Here is a 21,457-nt window from a genome sequence, read left to right as displayed (position 1 = left end):
TAGGTCTTATTTTCAGGGGAGGTCTTATTTTTCCTGGAGCTTCGGGGCCTTATATTCCGGGGTGGCCTTATTATCGGGGAGGTCTTATTTTCGGGGGGATGCCTTATATTACAGCGAGAGGCAAAACTGGAAGTAGGTCTTATTTTCGGGGGATGTCTTACTTTCGGGGAAACAGGGTAAGTATTAAGAGTTTAAGGAATTTAGGAATTTCTGAAAAATGAGAGATCAAAGCCTTGTCTACGTTCCTTCCTATCTATCTGTTACACCAAAGTCAGAAGATTCAATCTGAATCTTAGGCTTTTGCTACAGCCCACAAGCTCCCTGGGAAAGTCTAGCTTTTTCCCAGTGCAGTTTTGGACATATGGGAACCTGAATTTGAAAAACAAGATGCTGAAAGCGGCAAGAGATACTGACCAGTTTGCTTACAGCCACTGTGGAAGAAATGGTTACTTGCTGTAACTGTGGTTCTTTGCGATCTGATTCAGATGTGTATTCCACTTAGGTGCATACGTGCCTAGCACTCTGGAGCCAGAGAATTTTGCCTAGCAGTACAAGTAGAGGGTCGGTGCTTACGCCTTGTGGGTATAGCTCCTCCCCTGAGGCAGAATCGCCCCGACCCCCTCAGTTCCTTTGCACCAAATGCCCAGAGATTAGACTCTGATGCAGAGGACACAAAGGGTGGTCATGGAAAACACATCTGCAACACATCTCGAAGAAAAGACAGTTACCTGTTCCATAACTGGTGTTCTTTGAGATGTGCTGCTCATGTCCATTCCATATTAGGTGTGTGTGCTCGCCACATGCACCATTGCCAGAAGTTTTTCCTTCAGTGGTATCTGTAGGGGATCGGCTCTGGTGCTCTCTGGACTGGCGTGCACATGCTGTGGTATAAGGGGCACCGCCAGCTCCCCCCATCCTCAGTTCCTCCTTGCTGGAAACTCTGACAGTGGGGATAGAGGGTGGGTCATGGAATGGACATGAGCAACACGTCTTGAAGAACACCAGTTACGGAACAGGTAACTATCTTTTCTTCTTTGAGTGCTTGCTCACGTCCATTCCATATTAGGTGACTCCCAAGCAGTACCAATGGAGGCAGGTATGAGTTCATGGACATGTAGATTGCAACACAGCTCTGCCGAACCCAGTGTCATCTCTGGCCTGCTGAGTGATTACATAATGAGCCATGAACGTGTGAACCGAAGACCAAAGTTGCTGCTCTGCAAATGTCCTGGATGGGAATGTGCGCCAGAAAGGCTGCAGAGGACGCCTGGGCTCTAGTTGAATGGGGCCTCACGATCAGCGGTGGTGGGACCTGTGCCAGCTCGTAACAGGTCTGGATGCAGGAGGTGATCCAGTTGGAAATCCTCTGCGAGGATGCCAAAAGGCCCTTCATCCTGTCCACTGTTGCAACGAAAAGTTGGGTAGACCTGCAGAAGGGCTTGATATGCTCCAGGTAAAACACCTGGGCACGCCTGACAACCAGGACGTGCAGCCTCCTTTCCTCACTAGTGGTGTGCGGCTTGGAACAAAACACCAGGAGAAAGATGTCCTGGTTGACATGGAAGGAAGACACCACCTTCGGCAGAAAGGCAGGATGGGGTCGCAGTTGAACTTTGTCCTTGTAGAACACAGTGTACGGTGGCTCCGATGTCAGGGCTTTAATCTCCGACACTCATCTCGCCGATGTTATCGCCACAAGGAAAGCGATCTTCCATGACAGGTGAGAAAGGGAGCAGGAGCCCAGAGGCTCAAAGGGTGGGCCCGTGAGCCTAGAAAGAACCAAGTTAAGGTCCCACTGTGGGACAGGAGCCCAAACCTGCAGGAAGAGCCTTTTGACGCCTCTCAGGAATCGGATTGACATGTCGTGCGAGAACACCGTCGGACCTTGGATCAGCGGGTGGAAAGCGGAGATGGCTGTGAGGTGCACCCTGATGGAAGAGAGTGCCAGTCCCTTGTTCTTAAGATGAAGCAGGTAATCTAAGATAGATTGCAAGGAGGAGCACGACAGAGAGATGCTACACTCAGACGCCCAGCGGGAGAACCTCGTCCACTTGGCCAGGTAGGTCGCTCTGGTGGAAAGCTTCCTGCTTTCTAGGAGGACTTGCTGGACCTCGTTAGAGCAGGCCTTTTCCTCTGGGTTCAACCACGCAGCATCCACGCCGTGAGATGGAGGGAGGCGAGGTTGGGGTGTCCGAGGCACCCATGATCTTGCGAAATCAGATCCGGTTGGTCGCGAAGGGGCCAAGGAGCGGTCGCCGCTATGCCCATCAGCATGCCGAACCAATGTTGTCGTGGCCATGCCGGGGCAATTATGATGACTTGGGCCTTGTCTTTCTTGATCTTTGACAGGACTCTGCTGATGAGTGGTATCAGTGGCAACACGTACATCAGACCCCCCCCCCAACCATGACAGGAAGAAATTGTTGCAGATAGAGTCCTTGCCCAGACCCTGCAGGGAACAAAACTGATATTTCCTGTTCTGCCTCGTGGTCCACTTGGGGAGTTCCCCACCTCTGGAAGAGCGTTCAGGCTACCTCCGTATGGAGCGACCACTCATGGTGAGAGAAAAAGGACTTGCTGAGGCAATCCGCCAGCATGTTCCTGACGTCGGGGAGGTAACAGGCCTCCAGGTTAATCGCATGTTTGATGTAGAAATCCCACAATTGGAGAGCCTCTTGACAGAGAGCTGACAAGTGTACTCCCCCCTTGCCTGTTGATGTAGAACATAGAGGCCATATTGTCCATCGACACTCTCACCACCTTGCCTGACAGATGTGGTAGGAAGACCCCGAAGGCCAAATGTACCACCCTGAGCTCCTTGATGTTTATGTGCAATGTCATCTTCTCTGGGGACCATGTCCGTTCGGTCTGTAGCTCGCCTAGATGTGCTCCCCAGCCGATGTCCGAAGCGTCCGATATTAGTTCAACCGAATGGTGCAGGCTGTCGAATGGAATCCCTTCCAGGACAGCCTGGGGGTCTGTCCCCATTGTAGGGAGGTGAGTATCCCCGGTGAGATGGTAATGACTTTGCCCAGATGATCTCTGGGCTGGGAATAGAGACTGTCGCCAGTCACTGCTGCAAGGGTTGCTTTCTGAGCCTTGCATGGCGGACAACGTACGTACATGCTGCCATGTGGCCCAGCAAACACAGATATATCCGAGCTGTGGTTAGAGGGAATGCAGAGACCCCCCACAATGAGATCCACTATCATCTGTAACCTCTCCTGTGGCAGGAAAGCTCTGGCACAGGTGGAGTCGAGCACCGCTCTGATAAATTCTATCCTTTGCACCAGAACGAACATTGACTTCTTGTCGTTCACGAACAGGGCCAAGGACTGGTACGTGACCTGTAACACTGCGATGTCCTGTTGGAGTTGAGATCTGGAACGGCCTTTGACCAACCAGTCGTCGAGAAACGGGTATATTTGAATACCCCGAGGCAAGCTGTTACCACCGACATGCACTTAGTAAACACACTAAGGGCTGTTGCTAGGCCAAAAGGGAGGGCCGCAAACTGGTAGTGGTCCAATCCCACCATGAAGCGTCTGTGTCCTTGGAAGATCACTGTATGAAAGTACGCGTCCTTCAAGTCGAAGGCGGCATACCAGTCTCCTGAATCCAGGGAGGGGATAATGGAGGCCAGGGAGACCATGCGGAACTTCAACTTCTTTAGGTATTTGCTGAGGTCTCGCAGGTCCACAATGGGTCTTAGACCGTCTTTGGCCGGGACTAGAACCCCTTGTTCCTGTACTCGCGAGGAACTCCCTCCACTGCTCCCAGCTGCATCAGGCCCCTCACCTCCTGTGTGAGGAGACTTTTGTGAGAAGGATTCCTGAAGAGGGATAAGAGAGAGGGTAGAAAGAAACTGGAGGGTATAGCCCTGGGCCACTGGGTTGAGGACCCAGCAGTCCAAGGTTATCGCAGTCCATGCAGGGAGGAAAAAAGAAAGGCGGCTGGAGAAACATAGGGAGGATGGATCTGGGGTACAGTCTGGTAGGTCGCCCTTGGGTGCCCGACTGGGTAGAGGGAGGTTGGTGGCTCTGGCGGCGTTTGAAGCCTCTGCTCTTCTTATTGACCCTGTGGGCTGTTGCGGCTTGAACCGCTTATGGGCCAGACCCGAGACGTAGAGCCCTAGGGTTTTCAATGTAGTACAGGAGTCCTGCAACCTGTGTAATTTATTGTCTGTTTGCTCAGCAAACAGTGCTTGGCCATCGAAGGGAAGGTCCTGTATCGACTGTTGGGCCTCTGTCGACAAGCCTGAGAGCCAGGACACCCTCCGCATGGAGATGGCAGAGGCTATGGTGCATGCCGCGGAGTCGAGTGTGTCCGAGGCTGCTTGCAGGGCTGCTCTGGCTGCAGCCTTGCCCTCGAGGATTGCCCAGAACTCCTTTGTTCGGAAAGCAAATCCTCAAACTTGGCCACATATTGAAGTCATACCGGCCAAGGAGAGCTTGGTGGTTGGCTACCCTCAACTGGAGGCTGGAGAATGAATAAACTTTGCATCCAAACAAATCCAGCCTCTTTGAGTCTTTATACTTAGGAGTGGCTCCTGGTTAGCCTGGTCTCTCCCGCTCATTAACAGCTGCTACTACCAGGGAGCTTGGGGCCGGGTGGAAATATAGGTACACAGGACCCTTAGCCAGCACAAAATACTTTCTTTCTGCCCTCTTGGAGATGGAGGGATGGGATGAAGATGTCTGCCACAAGGCGTTTGTAATCTTAGACACCACTTCATGGAGGGGCAGAGCCACCCTAGCCGGTGCCGTTGAGCAGAGAACGTTGAATAGGGAGTCCGATGGTTCCTCCAGCTCCTCCACCTGGAGCCCCAAATTAGAGGCAACTCTTTTCAACAGTTCCTGATGAGCCTTAGCATCATCCTGAGGAACCGGGTGAGGGACTCCTGCAATTGCCTCATCGGGCGAAGATGAGGAGGAAGCCGGCACCACAGCATCTGACACGTCCATTGGTAGTCCAGCCGGCTGATTCCTGGGGTCTGCATGAGCCTGAGGGGTTCCCTCCTCAGAAACAGCTGGCTCTGGGAGAGGGTGGGAAACCAAAGCCGATGGCTTGTCTGAGGCCCCCGCCACTGACCTGAACCTCGTGAAGGCTAGGTAAAGCCCCATGGATACCAGGCAGCCGGCCACTGGCCCTGGGACCTTGGGGTAGTTGGTGACACCACCGACGTCAAGGGGACTGCTGGTGCTGGGTTTTGGCCCACTGGCAACGACTCCTGTCCAGTGCCGGAGCTCAAAGCTGAGTGGTTGCTCTCAGGTGATCATGAGTGAGTAGATCAGCGATCCCGGTTGCTGCGGTGCCGATCACTGCACCTGGACGGGGAGCTCTCCGCTTGGGACAAGTCCCTTCTGCGATCTATGCCTCACGGTGCTCAACCGGTACCGGGATCCAGAGTGGGACAGTTGCCGGGAAGACCTTCCCCCCGACCTAGGGGATCCACGTCGTGGCGACACATACCAACGAGCAGATGACTGGTGACTCCGCTCCTGAGACTGACTGTCCTGGGCCTGTGACAAGTGTGAAGCACTGGGCCAGTCCTGGTGCTATTGATGCCGGGAAGGGCGGACCTCTGCAGGCCTGTGCCAGGTCACCGGCGAGGCGTGCCTTGAGCCCTGCGGTGGGTGCCCTGAGTCCGAAGACCCATGAAGGTTTAGCCGAGCCTTCCTCTCTGCCTTCAAGGCCTGGTTGCTCCGTGCAGGTGAGCGCTGGTGGGACAGCCCTCACAATGGGGAGCGGTGCTGCTGAGACGGGGACCTATAGAAAGGACCCAAGGTAGGTTTACCCCTAGACCAGGGTACCGCTATACCCAGTGTGGGCAGGCCCAGTAGCGCCAGGATATCCTGCGCTGCCTACAGGGCCTTGGGCGTCGACAGGACCTCTAACTGATAAAGGCCTTCATTATTGTCCGACGTGGCAGGCATTGGTTGGGGTGGGCTGGACCGCTCGACCTGAGGCTTTGGCTCCCCCTCCTGCCCTCTCCTTCCCCTTGTGCAATGTAGGAAATCTTCCACCCCTGGTCTTCTTTTGCCGCTTGGCAGGTGCCGGGGAGTGGGATCGGCGTCGATCTGTTGACAGTGCCAATGGGGCGCTCCGCACCAATGCTGCAGTGCTTGGGGTAGAGTTGAACCTCGACTATTGGTTGTAATCGAGCCCCAAACATTGTCAAAAGTAATCCAACATATGTCTGAACAAAAGTGGCATAAAGGAAGCGATGACTGGACCACTGCTCTGGACCAAAAGAGTCAAAATGGGCACTTGGGGGTGCTGGTGAAAGGTGTGTCAACTGGCCAAACTCTAGACCCAACTGCCTCCTCCTCTGGGATCTACACCCCTTTCTGGGGTAATCCCGCTGTTTTGAGGAGAAAAAGGGTGCCCAAAGGTGCTTTGTGGATGGTATTGTTGCTGCTGTTGGCCATCGATGTGGCGCCTCTGCAATGAGTGTATATACACCCCGAAGGAACATAGGGTGGCCCTAGAATCCTTGAAGGAGTGCAAGGTCTCATCTGTCTTGTCTGAAAACAACACCTGGTCGTGAAAGGGAAAATCCTCTGTGGCCTGCTGCACATCGGGAACAATGCCCAAATTCTGCAGTGAGGAACGCATGTGCAATCCAATGGGCACGGCTACTGAAGATCTCCAATCCCAGGCACATGGGGCACTGCTGCACCTATAGTGGAGCACCCAAAGTGACACTACTCGAAGAAACTGCAGCAGCACTCTCAGAACCTGAGGGTGACCTCCAATCCGACACAGGCCTCAGTGTCGAAGCAGGTAACGTGGCCAGTTCAAGCAGGTGATGCTTCATGTGAAGGTCCTTTGCCTTTGTCTGAGTGCATTTAATGAACAATCTACAGATCAAACACCAATCTGTGATGTGGGCCTCACCCAAGCACAGCAAGCTCCATGTGTGGGGATCATTGTTGGGGGTCACTCCCCCACACGACGGACAATGTTTAAACCCCAGTGAGGGCATCATAGGGGAATACTCAACTAAATACAACTAACACTAAGGGCACTATTAACTATATACTACTAGGGAAAAAAAACCCAAACACTAAAATTGTGGGAGACTGTGATGCTTAGGCCACACAGAGCTCCGACTCTAGCCACGGGCAATAAGAAGAAACTGAGGGGGGAGACTGGGGAGGTGCCTCCTCTTGTAGCCAGGGGAGGGCTATGGCCATGAGACGCAAGTTCTGCCCTATTATGGGTACTGCTAGGGTACAGAGCTCTGTGGCTCTTGTGTGCTGGGCGCATACACACCTAAGTGGAATACACGGCTTCATCTACTCTAAGAACTAAAATCTTTCCAGACTATACTTCTGCACTGGCGAAATGTAACACAGAGTTCTTCTAAAGTTAAGAAAGAGATGAGCCTAAGAGGGGCTTAAATCCAGGAATGCTATATCCAGGAGGTTATATGTGGAACAAGGTGTAATTTTTTAAATAAGTATTAGCCAAAACTTACAGAAATTAACGTGAAGACTTATGGGTATATCATAAAGACTAATCCCAAGTCTTTAGCAGATGTTTAAAGATTAACCTATTTAAACTAGCATTTCTTCAAAAATATATTGCATTTGCTTTTAAAAGGGCTTCTTTACACCCAATGCAGAAAGAATCAACCGCAGCACATTACTGCACTATAAGAAATCAGTTAAACAGGAGAAGAGACAATTTCAACCTTGGAAGGTACTGAGATATTTTTAATCTTGTAAAGTACTCAGACGTTAGAGTGATTAAAACAAATGCAAAGTTTGAAATTGCTTGATGCAATCTTCTCCAACAGTTTCTTTCAGTCACACACACTAAATAGTGGTGCAAGAGTTACTGCTGGGAGCATGTACTGTAAACCAAAAAGCCAAACCAAAACACCCCCCTCCAAATTTTTAGACAAGTAGATACTAAAAGCTTGATACCTCATTTATTTGGCATACCAATGAAAAACATTAGAGAACACTACCTTTCTGTGTTCTGACACCAGTATTCTCAGCTGTAATTCTATCTCATTGCTTATTACTGCAGCATCTATTGTGGAAGCACACAGAGGGGGAAAAGGAGGAAGTGAAGTTGTGGCCCCTGGAGAACACACAGATTTGATTGCTTCTCCACTCATTGGTTTCCATTTAGATTCATCATGCAGGTCAAACACACAGACTTCCACTGCATCGGAGGGCTGGCAATTCCCCAAGAACTTTTGATGATTGAAGACACATCCTACTGTTCGATAAGGATACATTGGCTTGGGTTGTTCAACAAGTGGAGAGTCATCAGGATTGATAGGATTGTGGATGTATCTGAAGATCAAAAAGATGTGCTATTATATTAAGAATATTTTAAAGTAAATAAATGTTTACTTTATTGGGAGAGGGTTACAAGATAAGTATTTAGCTGGCATAGAAATATAGTGAGATTGTTTCACCATGAAAGAACCTTGCATCACAAATTCCTTTTCTTAATATACGGTAATTTAAATTGCTTTTTTTTTTTAATGTACAGAAAAAGGTACTATTAGCAAATGAACAGTTTTCTTTTAATTTAGAGAAGCAGCTTGTTTTGAAGCTTAAAAATCAAGCATGATTACTCAGTCAACTACTCAACTGATGGCAATTAAAATGAACTTTTCAACTGTTTCAAGAAAGAATGAATAAGAACAATTACTTCCCTCTTCCCATTAGATTTTCAGAGAAACACAGTTTCACATTATAAAACATCCCATAGTGTTTATCAACAGGCAATAGTAATGCAGAATTGCAGAGTCATTTTCAAAGCTAGACAGTAATCAGTCCCTTTCATAAAACCAAAAGTCCTTATTCTTCAAATTCATGATCATGTAGTTATTCATGTATCACCTTTCATTTCAACAAAACCACCATAATTTGAAATGATATTGCATAAAAAATAAAATATTTAATATTCTTCTTTAAGCAGTACTTTTCAGCTGAAACTGTTAGATAACAGATAACACTTATCTTTGAAAAGTCTTTTTATGACTCCCATTGTCAAAGCTAAGAACTCAAAGTCATTATAGTATTATACAGTGCAAATGCACTTTAAAAAGTTAGCCTTTTACAGTTCTCCTCTGATGCACTTTATATATTTCAGATTAATAGTTAGGCTGAACGCCTGGACTAAACAGCCATCATTCACAAGTAGTACATTATACATTTAGAATGTTTTGCTTAAAGAGGTGCACTTAAATAGTTTAGGACCAGCAGTTGGCCTACTTTGCAAGTAGTATCTAGTTAGGAAAGTCCTCCAAATTCTCAAGATTCATTTAGAAAACAAACTCATAGCACTTCTTGCTCAGAATTTTTTTTTTTTTTTTTTTTTTAAAGAAAAGACAACATTCCCCTCCAAAAACCCCAACAATATGGGGGTGTGATGGGGTGTCCATCCCCTCCCCCCCCAGGCCTGAACGGGCTAATGTGGGTCTGGGATGCCAATTAGGTTACCTGGCTGCACCAGGGAGAGCCAGGCTTAACAGATCATGAAGCCCAGCTGGGCAGGAGCAGGCTGAAGAGAGGAAGTTTGTAGCAGAAGGGGGCTGCAGGGAAAGAGTCTGCAGTCGCTCTCAGGAACAGAGAAGTGGTGAGGAGGAAGCCTGGGAACAGAATAAGCCCTGAGATCCTAGCCATGAAAGAAGGATCAACCTAGAGAAGTTGCAGGGCAGAAAAAGTAAGTCATGCAGGGAAACAACAGCAAAGAGAGAGGCTGCTGCTGGTTATAGGGTCCCTGTGCTGGAACCCAATGTAGTGGGTGGGCCTGGGTTCCCCTACCAGCCACTGGCAAAGTGATATGAGCTTGGAGTTGGGGCCAAAGACCCTCTTGTTAGGATATCATACAATTTTACGTCTGACTTTGTTACCCTGGAAGGGAAGGACTAAATTGTGACCTGGCCAGAGGACAAAGTTAGAGAAGAGAAACCACCACAATGACAGAGTGATCATCAGCAGGGAGTGCCATACAGGGAGAGAGCTGCTACATCATGAAGACATGCTCCTGTGATAAATGAACCCTTCGCAGGGGGCTACCAAAAGAAAATGTGAATGCTCCCCTCTTGGCTCTGCAAAGGTGTTACCATGAACCATTCCAGCAGTTGTGCACATTCCTAACTATGTACTGTAATGATGCAATTACAAAAATATATCTAATGGAAAATTACAAAAATTGCCCAGAAACCACATTTTCCAATTTTAAAAAACAAGCATTACCCAATAATGTAGGGGTTGGGAGTGAGCTAACAACCCGCTCCCATAAAAAACAGACATTGTTACAGTTGCTACACTATTGGTTAGTTCAACAAACTCAATCCAACTCAGCTCAATTCTAACAGACCTAGAAGGGAAATCATGACATGAAGAGGCCAGTCCCACAAGGAAGCTACTGTGCTGATGAGTTTGCTCTTTCCTAAATCCATAACCAAAATTGGTACATGGACTGTTCGGACACTACATAAGCCTGATGAAATGATCCAAGTAACAAAAGAAATGGACAGATATAAACTACATATACTAGGCCTAAATAAAATGAGAAGGCTAATGTCAGGACAAGTAACTTTGTCAAGTGAGAACATTCTACTATATCTTAGGCTACTGAATGACACCACCAGTGACATACACAGAGATGGCATGGGTTTGAAACTATCAAGGAAGGCAGCCAAAATCCTGACAGAATGGGCACCAATTTCAAAGGCTTATAATACTTTTACACAATTTCTGGAATATTGATGTATTATTCAGTGTTATGCTCCAACAAATCAAGCTAGTCAGGAGGGGGGGAAAAATCTTCTATGAGAAGCTACAGAACATAATACACAAGGTCCTGAAAAGATATGTTCTAGTAACTGGAAATGTGAACGCTAAAGTAAGGAACAACAACACTGGCAGGCAAGTAATTATGGGGAAACAAGACTTTGGTGAAGTGAACGAAAACGGTGAAATGTTTGCTGATTTTTGTGGAATGAATGACTTGGTCACTGGAGGAATTATCTTCTTACACCATATAATTCATAAGTAAGTTGGAGGTAACCAGACCACAGAACAGGGAAACAAACTGATCATGTTACAATTTGGCACAAATTAAGATGTTTAGAAGATGTATGTAGCAGGAAGGGGGCAGATCTGGGAATGCACTGCACACTAGTGATGGCTAAATTGATAACAGAAATAAGAACAAAGAAGAGATCTGAACAACAGGTGTCTATATCACAACATCACCAAACTAAAACAGATGAAAACACAAAAAGCTAGCAAACAGATAAGAGGTACTTGAAGATTAAGATGATGGAACAGCAGAAAGCAAATGAAAACAGGTAAAGTAAACTTTCACTAAAACTTGTGAAGGGGTGCTGACATTCATGGAGAAACATCACAACAAATGGTTATCTGAGGATATATGGTAGAAAACAGAAGATGCAAAATTAAATAAACTAAAATCTAGCAAGAACAAGAACACAAGATGCGATGACTCTAGGAGAAATATGCTGTAAAGAACAAAAAGAGTGTTAGGAAAGGCAAATGAAACTTTATAAATAAAATGGCAACAGATGCATAGACTACTTCAGCCCAAAATGACACAAAGACACTGTACAACATCATTAGACAGTTGTCAGAAAGAAAAACAAATACCAACTGATCTGTTCAAGACAGCGAGGGCAACTTAACAACAAAGACGTGAGAAGAACTAAATACATGGAGGAAGTACTTGAGTCAACAGTTGAATGGCAAGCCAGTGGCCAATTTCCCAAGTACAGAAGAAGAAGAAGAAGAAATGGATGATGAGCTAGGATTTATCAGGAGAGTAGAAGTACAGAAAGCAGTCAATCAGTTAAAAAGTGGAAAGGCACGATGGCCAGATAACATTCCAACTGGGGTCCTTAAGGCAGACTTGAAGAAGAACACAGTAGACATTTTGATGAGCTGATTATAAAAAAAGAAAAAATACAAAATAGTAAAAAAATGGGTCACATACTGAAGCTTTCAAAGAAAGGAGACCTCAATCAGTGTAAAAACTAGAAGGGCATTCAACTACTGTCTATCCCAGGTAAGGTATTTACCATTTTCTTTATTCTGGCTAGAATAATAAGTGTAGATTCGAGGTTATAATAAGAACAGACAACAATTCAGACAGGAAAAATCATGTATTATCACATAGTAAACCTATGTATCATCATAGAACTGTTGATCAAATGACAGTCACCGGTTTATATGAATTTTACTGATTTCCAAACCCTTTGATACAGTGACAGAACAGTTTGATGGAAGTTGCTATGCCACTATGGAATCGCTCAAAAATTTGTGAACACAGTTCCGATCATCTAATAAAATAGGAAATGCCAAGTAATACATGACTAAAGCATTCAAGGTTACTGCGAGCATCAGACAAGGATGTCTTTTGTCATCCATGATCTTTTTACTGGTAGTGATTGGTTAATGACAAAAATCATAGAATACCCAAGCGGGATACAATAGACTCTCACATAGAGGTTAGAGGACCTTAACTTTGCAGATGACATCAATTTGCTATCCCATATGCATAGAGACATGCAAGCCAATACAAATGATCTCCAGGCCAATGCACCATTAGTAGGATTGAAAATCACCACAGAGAAAATTAATACCACGATAATTAACACACAAGAAACACCAATAACATTTTCTGGGACTGACTTAGAAGAGACCCAATATTTCACATATCTTGGCAGCATTGTAAGTACAACATGTGGAATAATCGAAGACCTTAAAGCTAAAACAGCAAAAGCCAGACATGCCTTTCTATCTCTATGGATGATCTGGAGAAATATAACTCTTGCCTTCCAAACTAAACTTTGAATATTTAACACCATTGTGAAGTCGGTCTTATTATATGGTGCTGACACTTGGAAACTTATCAACCTTACTATCTAAACTCCAGTTTTCCATAAACAGCTGCCTTAGACAGATGCTCAATACCAGACAGCCAGAAAAAAAAAAAAAAAAGAATCACAAAGAATCTGGAGGAGAATGAAACAGAATGAAAATGGAGATTGCTGTGACGTAAATGGAGAAAAGAACCAAATAAGATAGGTGTTGGACTGGAACTCCCAGGGCAAGAGATGATGAGATAGACCAAAAATAACATGGAAAACTGAAAGCAATCAGAATGACACTGGAAGAAGCCAAGACCTCATCAGGAGACCAGCAAACAGGGAAGGCAGTGGTGAAGGCCCTATGTTTCACACAAAAAAAGGAGAGGGAAAGAGAATAAAATATATCTTTAAAAGTAGTTAATTTGACATTGTTCTTTTAAAAGCAAATGCAATCAGTGTAGATGAGGGGAAGGCCAGTGCTCACACAGTCAGTGGTAAGAGTGCTCCCTAGTTAAAAAAAAAAAAAAAAATTATTTTGCACATGTATCTTTCTGCTCCGGAGGTATTATTACTTGAACAATGCAATATCACATAACAATTGGACAAAAAAGATTTTAAGAAATATAACCTACATACTCTAAAATACAGAGCATCCTATGCTCCTCCAAAATGACTGAAGTGAGAGAATGGCACAGCAACATTAATTCACTGACTGAGCTCTTTGAAGCTTTAAGAGAAGCAGTTGCTCATCAGCTGACTGCACTACATAGTATGAACTAAACAAATGATACATTTCATGCAAGTATGGATAAATGGATTGTTACCCAGACTGGAAGTTTATGTAAGAATGTTCAGTGAAGGTGAAGTGGGGGCAAGAGTGTAGGATTTCATGTGATCTCATGCTGGTTTTAAACACCTTCCATCTGCAGAGCAGTAGTGATATCTTGGCGCATCACCAGCTGGTGAAGTAGGTCACTGTCTCAAACTCTGAGACAGTGATATTCCAAACAAGTCAGGTATAAAGAGCAGAGCATCTGTGCCAGGTCACTGGTGGCCAGTGGACACAGAGTGAGTTGCTCAGTAAGTGGGCCGAAGAATCAAAGATCAGTCTGGAGCCAGACCAGGCCAAAGTCACAAAGTCAGAGTCCATTACCAAACTGAAAGCACGGGAGAGAACCGGGGTTAGGAAGGGACAGGGTCTTGCACCAGGGTCAGCAAGGGTCCTAAGCTGAAGACAGTAAACCAAGATCAGGATCAGGACCCAGACCAAGGTCGAGAGCTAAGAGTCTGGAATCCAGGCGAGTCACAGCGAGCAGCAGTGAGGTGGGGGTCTAGGACGAAAGCACACTAGAGGTCTGTGTTGCTCAGACAACTCCCAGAAATGGCCTCCTAGTTTATATGGAGAGTGCCAACCAATCAGGTAACCATGGAGGGCTGTCACTCATGCCCCTTAGGGCAGGACTTCCTGCAGGGCTTAGACTCTCAGTACTTCTTGGTGGCAACTCCTCCTGGGCTCCTGATTGTGATAAGGAAATGGCACTTGCCTCAGACCCAGCAGCCCCTTGTTCTAGTGCCACGGGTTTTTACACAGAGACCCAAAAGATGGGTGTGACGTTGCACTCTATATGATTTTATGAAAGTATGCTGATGAGTGCGAATATAATGTAACTAAAATATGCTTCATGCAAAAGGTCTCTTGTAAGGCATCATTATAAAGTTTATAATCTACTGAGTGTGGTCATCCTATTTGTATAAATGTATCACTCTTGTATCTGAAACTAGAAATATAAAGTATAACTGTGAGGGCCTATTGTAATTATGCAAAGTGTGGGCCATTAATGGCGGTTTGGAACCTTGATGGCTCCCATTAACCAGGACAATTGACTGTGGATGGCTCTGTTTGCAGGCAGGCCTTCCTGTGAGTTAGGCTAGGAGGAATGAAGGCTTGGGGTCTTACAGTGACATATGATCATGTCACCTGAACTGGAATCCATCTTTAACCTGGTGTTTTTCCATTGAGGAGGAGGGGTGGCAACCCAGAGGGACAAAGGATTATCGCCTTATGCAAAAGATATATAAGTGGGTGGAACAGAACAAAGGTGGGAGCCATCATGAGAAATCCCCTAGCTACCACCTGAGCTGGAACAAGGGCTGTACCAGAGGAAAGGGCTGTACCAGACTAGGAAGGCGTTCAGTCTGTGAAAGAAACGTATTGAAACATCTCTGAGGGTGAGATTTTATCTGTATTCAGTTTTATTACTGTATTAGGCTTAGATTTGTGTGTTTTATTTTATTTTACTTGGTAATTCACTTTGTTCTGTCTGTTACTACTTTCTGTATTTAATAAAATCATTTTACTTATTAATTAACACAGAGTATGTATTAATACCTTGGGGGGGGGGCAACAGCTGTGCATCTCTCTCTATCAGTGTTATAGAGGGCGAACAATTTATGAATTTACCCTGTATAAGCTTCATACAGGGTAAAACGGATTTATTTGGGGTTTGGACCCCATTGGGAGTTGGGCATCTGAGTGTTAAAGACAGGAACACTTCTGTAAGCTGCTTTCAGTTAAGTCTGCAGCTTTGGGGCACGTGGTTCAGACCCTGGGTTTGTGTTGCAGCAGACTGGCGTGGCTGGCTCAACAAGACGGGGTGCTGGAGTCCCAGGCTGGCAGGGAAAGAAGGGGCAGAAGTAGTCTTGGCACATCGGTTGGCAGCCCCAAGGGGGTTTCTGTGATCCAACCCGTCACAATGGGAACCTGCAGTAACATCACCTATGTTTGGAAAATACATTTTACATTATCTTAATTCCCCTTAATCTCATTTTACTCACCTGTGTCCTGTTAAACTCTCCCAAAAAGTGATGGTTCCATCAGTCCCACAAGTCATTACCCATGTGTGAGGGACTCCTTTTGCTTTTGTTCCTACACAAACAAAGGCTTCCAATCCATATCCAAGGAGAAGGCTGCACAAAAGGTTAGCATGATCTTCACAGTCACCCTAGATAGCGAATATATTTATTAACTGCGTGAACACAAATTGCAGTAATTTTTAAGGCTTCTAATCATGATGCACCAAGCCTTTTTTTTAAAATAATTTATCTACAAAAAGAGCACAGCAGAACAATAGGGTATTTTTAAAAATGAGAAGGGTGTGTGTTATCAAGTATCTTGCAATTCTTTTGTGAATATATTACTCATGGAAGATGGCAGGTCTGACAACCATGGAGACTGTACTACCCAGAGGACAGGTACAACAGAGAAATAGTAAGAAACAATTCATACATACAATAAATACTCTAGGGCAAGTTCATGCATTAATCCACCAGTGTGCCTCAGCTGCATTCCAGAAGCAATATTTCTAAGGGGCATGAGATATGTGCCACTTTCCATCCACATTACATTTTCATCTTCTCAGAGGAGACTGACAGTTTTATTTGTGGTGGTTTCATCATGTGGACACCTGACCACTAGGAACTAGACTGAGATCTCCAACTCACTTCACAGACAAACTTCTTAGGCCTGGTCTACACTAACACCCCAATTCGATCTAAGGTACGCAACTTCAGCTACGTGAATAACGTAGCTGAAGTCGACATACTTTAGTTCGAATTTACCGCGGTTCAGACGCGGTCCACACGCGGCAGGCAGGCTCCCCCGTCGACTCCGCGGTACTCCTCTCGCTGAGGTGGAGTACCGCAGTCGACGGCGAGCACTTCCTGGTTCGACTTATCGCGTCCAGACCAGGCGCGATAAATCGAACCCGGAAGTTCGATTACCAGCCGTCGAACTACCGCGGTAGTGTAGACCTGGCCTTATTCTATTCTGGTGGCCTGTTAAATCTCTCCACCTGACAAGTCTCTTAGTTCTCTGTGAGGTATTGCTTCATTTCCTCTAAGAGTGACTAAAAAATGCCCCCAAAAATAAAAACAAAATTTCATTTTGAACTGAAACAATCAGCGTGATGCAATTTTAAGAAAACTTTTGTTCTGTGTCTTGCATCACACTCAGGATATGAGTATTATTTGAGAATATGTCTACTTATTTTATTTTGGAGTGACTTTAAACCAAAACAGGAGCTGGAAGAACATCAACAGCAGTCCTCTGAAATAGTAAAGGTACGTAAATCAGGCAAGTATCTGCTGGAAATATAACAAAAGCTCTACTGAATTATCACACACCTAAGGGTAATAATTAAGCCAATTTATAAAACAATTTGAAAAATAGAGAAAAAAGTTTTAGATTTTATTTCTCAAGTTTTTTTAAGATCACCATTAAGCAATTAAATATTTTTTTTTAAATCTCTAGAATAGTTAAAAGAAAATTAACGCGGCTAGATACAACTCTCAACTACAAAAGAACATCTTCTTTCAGAAGTTGTAAAGCAATTCTTTGAAATATATACCTAATAATTCTGAGAAGGAATTACCGTAAATACTGAAAGTGATCCCAGATATCCCGAAGTCAGCTGAGATTTTACAAAACAGTGACTCAAATATTAGATGTCAGAGTTTTGCATTTCTCAAACAAAAACATATGGTTTCCAAGTTTTCACAAAGAAGATCAGAAGTTGTCTTCCTTAAAATACATGCTCTATTCTCTTTCACCTCTAAGAAAAAAATTTCCAAACGTCCTGCATGAAGCATAACACTCCAGTGTAGACAATGAGTCTTTTCAGGAAAATTGAATACTGCATTCCTGAATTATTCTCATGATGTTGTATGTTTTCCTAAATGTATTATTTTATACCCTGACAAGGTTTCAATGCTAATGTAAAAACTCCAAAAAAGCACTTACTGAAAGCAGTGTTGGTGATTCCATAGGGCCCCCACCTAATGTTAGGGGTCATTATGATGTTGAAGGATAAGAAATTAAACCAAGATTCTATCCATTTGTGCTCATTAAAGATCCCATGGACCTTTCATAGGAATCGTGTAATATTCTAACACAATTTTAACTTGGGAAACTACATTCTGCCTATTTAAACTCTGTCTGCAGTTTCAGTTGGCTATGGTATTCTGCACTTCCTATGATAAACATACAGGTGAAATTATTTTTTATGGTTTAACACTTCAGAAGTGGCAGCACTTCGGGGGGGGGGGTTGTTCAGAAGATTCTTGCTTCTGTGTTGCATTCTGGGATTATTCGTGATGAAAGAAGATATTTATTCAGATATACAGTAGATGCAATCCATGATAAACTGTACAGTCCCTACTAGTCTAATGTACGTTGTGAAAATTGAATACAAAGATTTGTTTCCAACCTGTTTATAGCATATCCCCCCTCAAAAAGAGAGACTTGTAAGAGACTTTTCACCTTTCTTTGGATCATTCAAAACACTCCTTGCCTATTGTTTAATGTATTTGTCATGATATGAAAAATACAAGATAGGCACGGGTTATCATTTGTAATTTAGAACATATCCCCTGTGAAACGTGTATATTTTTCAACATACAAAATATTAGCCACTTTAAATAAGTAAAAATATAGCACTGCAGTTATAATAACCATATTGTTTTACACAAAGGAATATCCCATTATACCTTATTTCTACACAGAAAAGCCAGAAGGGTGCACCACTGTTCTTGTTTACCACCACCTCCTCCAATAACGGGGGCTCTTTCATAACCAAGGACGTTAACAAATCTTGCAGCTTGCCTGGGTGTGTCCAGCAAACGGCCTGCTCGAAGTGGTCTGACATATGAACATACTGGACGGTTTATCCCATTTTCATCCTGAACATTAAAAAAATTGCGATGAATGGGGATTAATCAAAGTTCCATGTGAAAACAAAATCCCATCAATCTTTTCTGGGAATGAACTGCTGCATAGCAAGATGAAACCTGTGTGTGGCTAACTCTGATCTTTTGCTTTAAAAGTAGAAGTCATGTAAAAAAAATTGTTTCTTTGATTTGCTTCTGTTTTGTTTTTAATGCCCTTTTAGAAGCAAACCAAAAAATATTAACGGAAAATTTAAAATTAAGTGAATTTAGTGTTGGTTAAAAAGTGCCAGATTGACAACAGATAGTCCTTGAATCCACAGAACAGACACAACAAGGCAGTAGCAGTACTAGCTTCAACTTCATCCGCCCCTTCTAGGAATGAGAAGTCGCTCAGCCAATCTTTGACAACTCTACTGAGATCGGTAACAAGGGTGTTAATTTTATTGCAGTTGCCTGTGTGGCACCCTGAGTTACTCTGGAGTGGGTGCACTTTATAAATAAAATTATAAAATCTTTTCATTAAAACATCACATAATGTAAAATGCAAAGACAAAAATATTAAAACTAAAGAGATTAGTAGCATTAGTCAAAAGTTCCTGCATAAAAGACAAGAAAGGTCCTGACAGTAAACATTCACCAGCTCATTTTAAAGACCTATTTAACATTGTCACATGGCAGTAACCTAAAGGTTTATTGCCAACCAGGGCTGGATTTGAGCTACTGATATACTCTACATCCCAATTCCAATACCCTCCCACAATATTTCAAGGTAAAATATATTGTATAATCATTTTTATGCATATTGGGGTTATTTTAATTCATACAAAATCAAGTAGATGCTAATAATTCTTAGATCTTCCTCAATGTCTCCAAGGGTACGTCTACACTTACCGGAGGGTCCGGCGGCTGGCAATCGATGTTCTGGGATCGATCCCGGAAGTGCTCGCCGTCGACGCCGGTACTCCAGCTCGGCGAGAGGAGTACGCGGCATCGACGGGGGAGCCTTCCTGCCGCGTCTGGACCCGCGGTAAGTTCGGACTAAGGTACTTCAAATTCAGCTACGTTATTAACGTAGCTGAATTTGCGTACCTTAGTCCGAAGTGGGGGGGTAGTGTGGACCAGGCCCAAGAAATCAGAATGAGAAGAAGATTCTGAAAGATCTCCTATCAGGTTATGAGGAATGCCTGCAGCACCAGCTTCTTCATAATTTTAAGACAGTTTCAAGCAGTATAAAAGTTCACTTTTACCACTGCAATATCACATGGTCAAGCAAAACTAGTAGTAAGTTATACAGGTCATGCTAATAAAACCTTTTAACATACATATTCTATATTATGTATGCACCACATAGATTATAGAAAGTGTATTCTAGGAATAGAAGTTTTTAGTTTCTTTTATTTAGGCTTGCAGCTTCAGGAGATAATGGACTTCAAAGATGTGAGATGTTTGTGTTCAAGCCTTGGTCAGATGTAACTTTGGGGAGGGAAATCAGTATTTGGGTGGAGGAGAAAATATGTCTCTGGCATCTAGGTTTAAGAGAAGTGGCAGCTGTTTGAAGCTCATCAGAATTCTGAAGGAGATGGAATAGTAAGCAGAGGGCAGGCAGCCACAACTCAGCCATGACTTCCATTTATATACTTGTGTTAAATATGTGGAAGTGGTAACCATGTGATAAATAAATTTACCATGCAACTTTGACTCTCTCTCTCTACTGGGATTTATTCTAACATTATAAAACTCTGAGCAGCTTCAATAAAACAGTCCCATGATAATTTTTAAAACTCTAAAATATTCTTTAAAGTTGTTCTGTAATGTATCTGGCATATATAGATTACATGATGTTTTAGTGTGGCATAAGAACTTGTTTGGAATGACCTGCATAAATCACTTTGAGATTTCTGCAATACTTACAAGTGGCAAAACCTAAATTCATTAGGATGAAATTTTATATCACATCGAAACATGTATTCTGTACCTATAAATATATACTCTTATGCAAAACAGGTTACTTATACCTGTAGTCTATACATACAATTAAAATACCTTAAATTAGGAGTAAAGCAGATATTTGCATCTTTTAGAAGAATTCACAAACCTGTGCAAAGATCTTTACCAGCCTTGTGTTGTGTGAAGGCCTGATCTGCAAGTATTCTCTCCACCACTGCTTAGCATACACGAGAAACAAACGCTCTTTTTCTGCTGTTTTCTGGCGTTCTAAGGCAAGCTACAGTAAAAATAAATTTATTTAACTTTAATATTCCTGATATAGATTAATGCTATGAGAAAAAATTCTAAACTGCAAATGGTCACCACAGTAAGCAGTGGGAGCATCAATTCCTTCCATTCTTAAAAAAATGAAAAAAAGAGGGCAGCAGCTTAGTATTTAAAATAATAGTTATGCAAGTGCTGAAAATAATCTTATTTAGGGTTTGAAATATTTCCTAACAACTAATGAAAACTTAGTGTTATATTTCTTATTTGGATGCTAACACACCAAAGAGCTAGTAGATTTGTCATCAGCGTTGTGTGTCTTATTAATGAAAGTGGAGGACAACCTCTCTGTGTCTTCATGTTAACATTTACTGGCTTTCATCATGAGGGGAAAGGTAGTAAGAAGACAAACACATATGTCATGTATACAAGAAAAAAGCGTGCTGAAGCTACCTTATTTTTCTGCTTAAAGGTGATTAAAATTAGGTTTAAAGGATAAAACGTATATGGTGATGTAATTTGGAATAAAATTGTGAATGATTTTTTTTTTAATTACAAAGGAGAAACAGCTTTGGAAATGTCAGAGCAAAAGCAACCCTATCCCTTTCTTCCCAGCCAGTAATGGATTTGCATGCAGCTGAGTTCATGGCTGCAGTG

General features: G+C 43.7%; 1 protein-coding gene across 1 annotated transcript in view; it reads right to left on the bottom strand.

Annotated features, from left to right (window-relative positions):
* Positions 1-21,457, bottom strand: part of CEP76 (centrosomal protein 76) — a 40,870-nt gene that overhangs the window by 4,390 nt on the left and 15,023 nt on the right. Inside the window, exons 7-10 of the mRNA XM_024212590.1 lie at positions 20,685-20,813; positions 18,410-18,601; positions 15,701-15,867; positions 7,979-8,312 (exon numbers count right to left, since the gene is read on the bottom strand). Of these exons, the coding sequence (XP_024068358.1) occupies positions 7,979-8,312; positions 15,701-15,867; positions 18,410-18,601; positions 20,685-20,813 (822 nt within the window). The remainder of the gene's footprint in view (positions 1-7,978; positions 8,313-15,700; positions 15,868-18,409; positions 18,602-20,684; positions 20,814-21,457) is intronic.

This window comes from Terrapene carolina, unplaced genomic scaffold, assembly GCF_002925995.2.
Source record: "Terrapene carolina triunguis isolate 2854851 unplaced genomic scaffold, T_m_triunguis-2.0 Scaffold58, whole genome shotgun sequence".
Taxonomy (NCBI): domain Eukaryota; kingdom Metazoa; phylum Chordata; order Testudines; family Emydidae; genus Terrapene; species Terrapene triunguis.
Note: the sequence above shows the minus strand (reverse complement) of the source record. Positions and strands in the feature narration are given on the sequence as shown.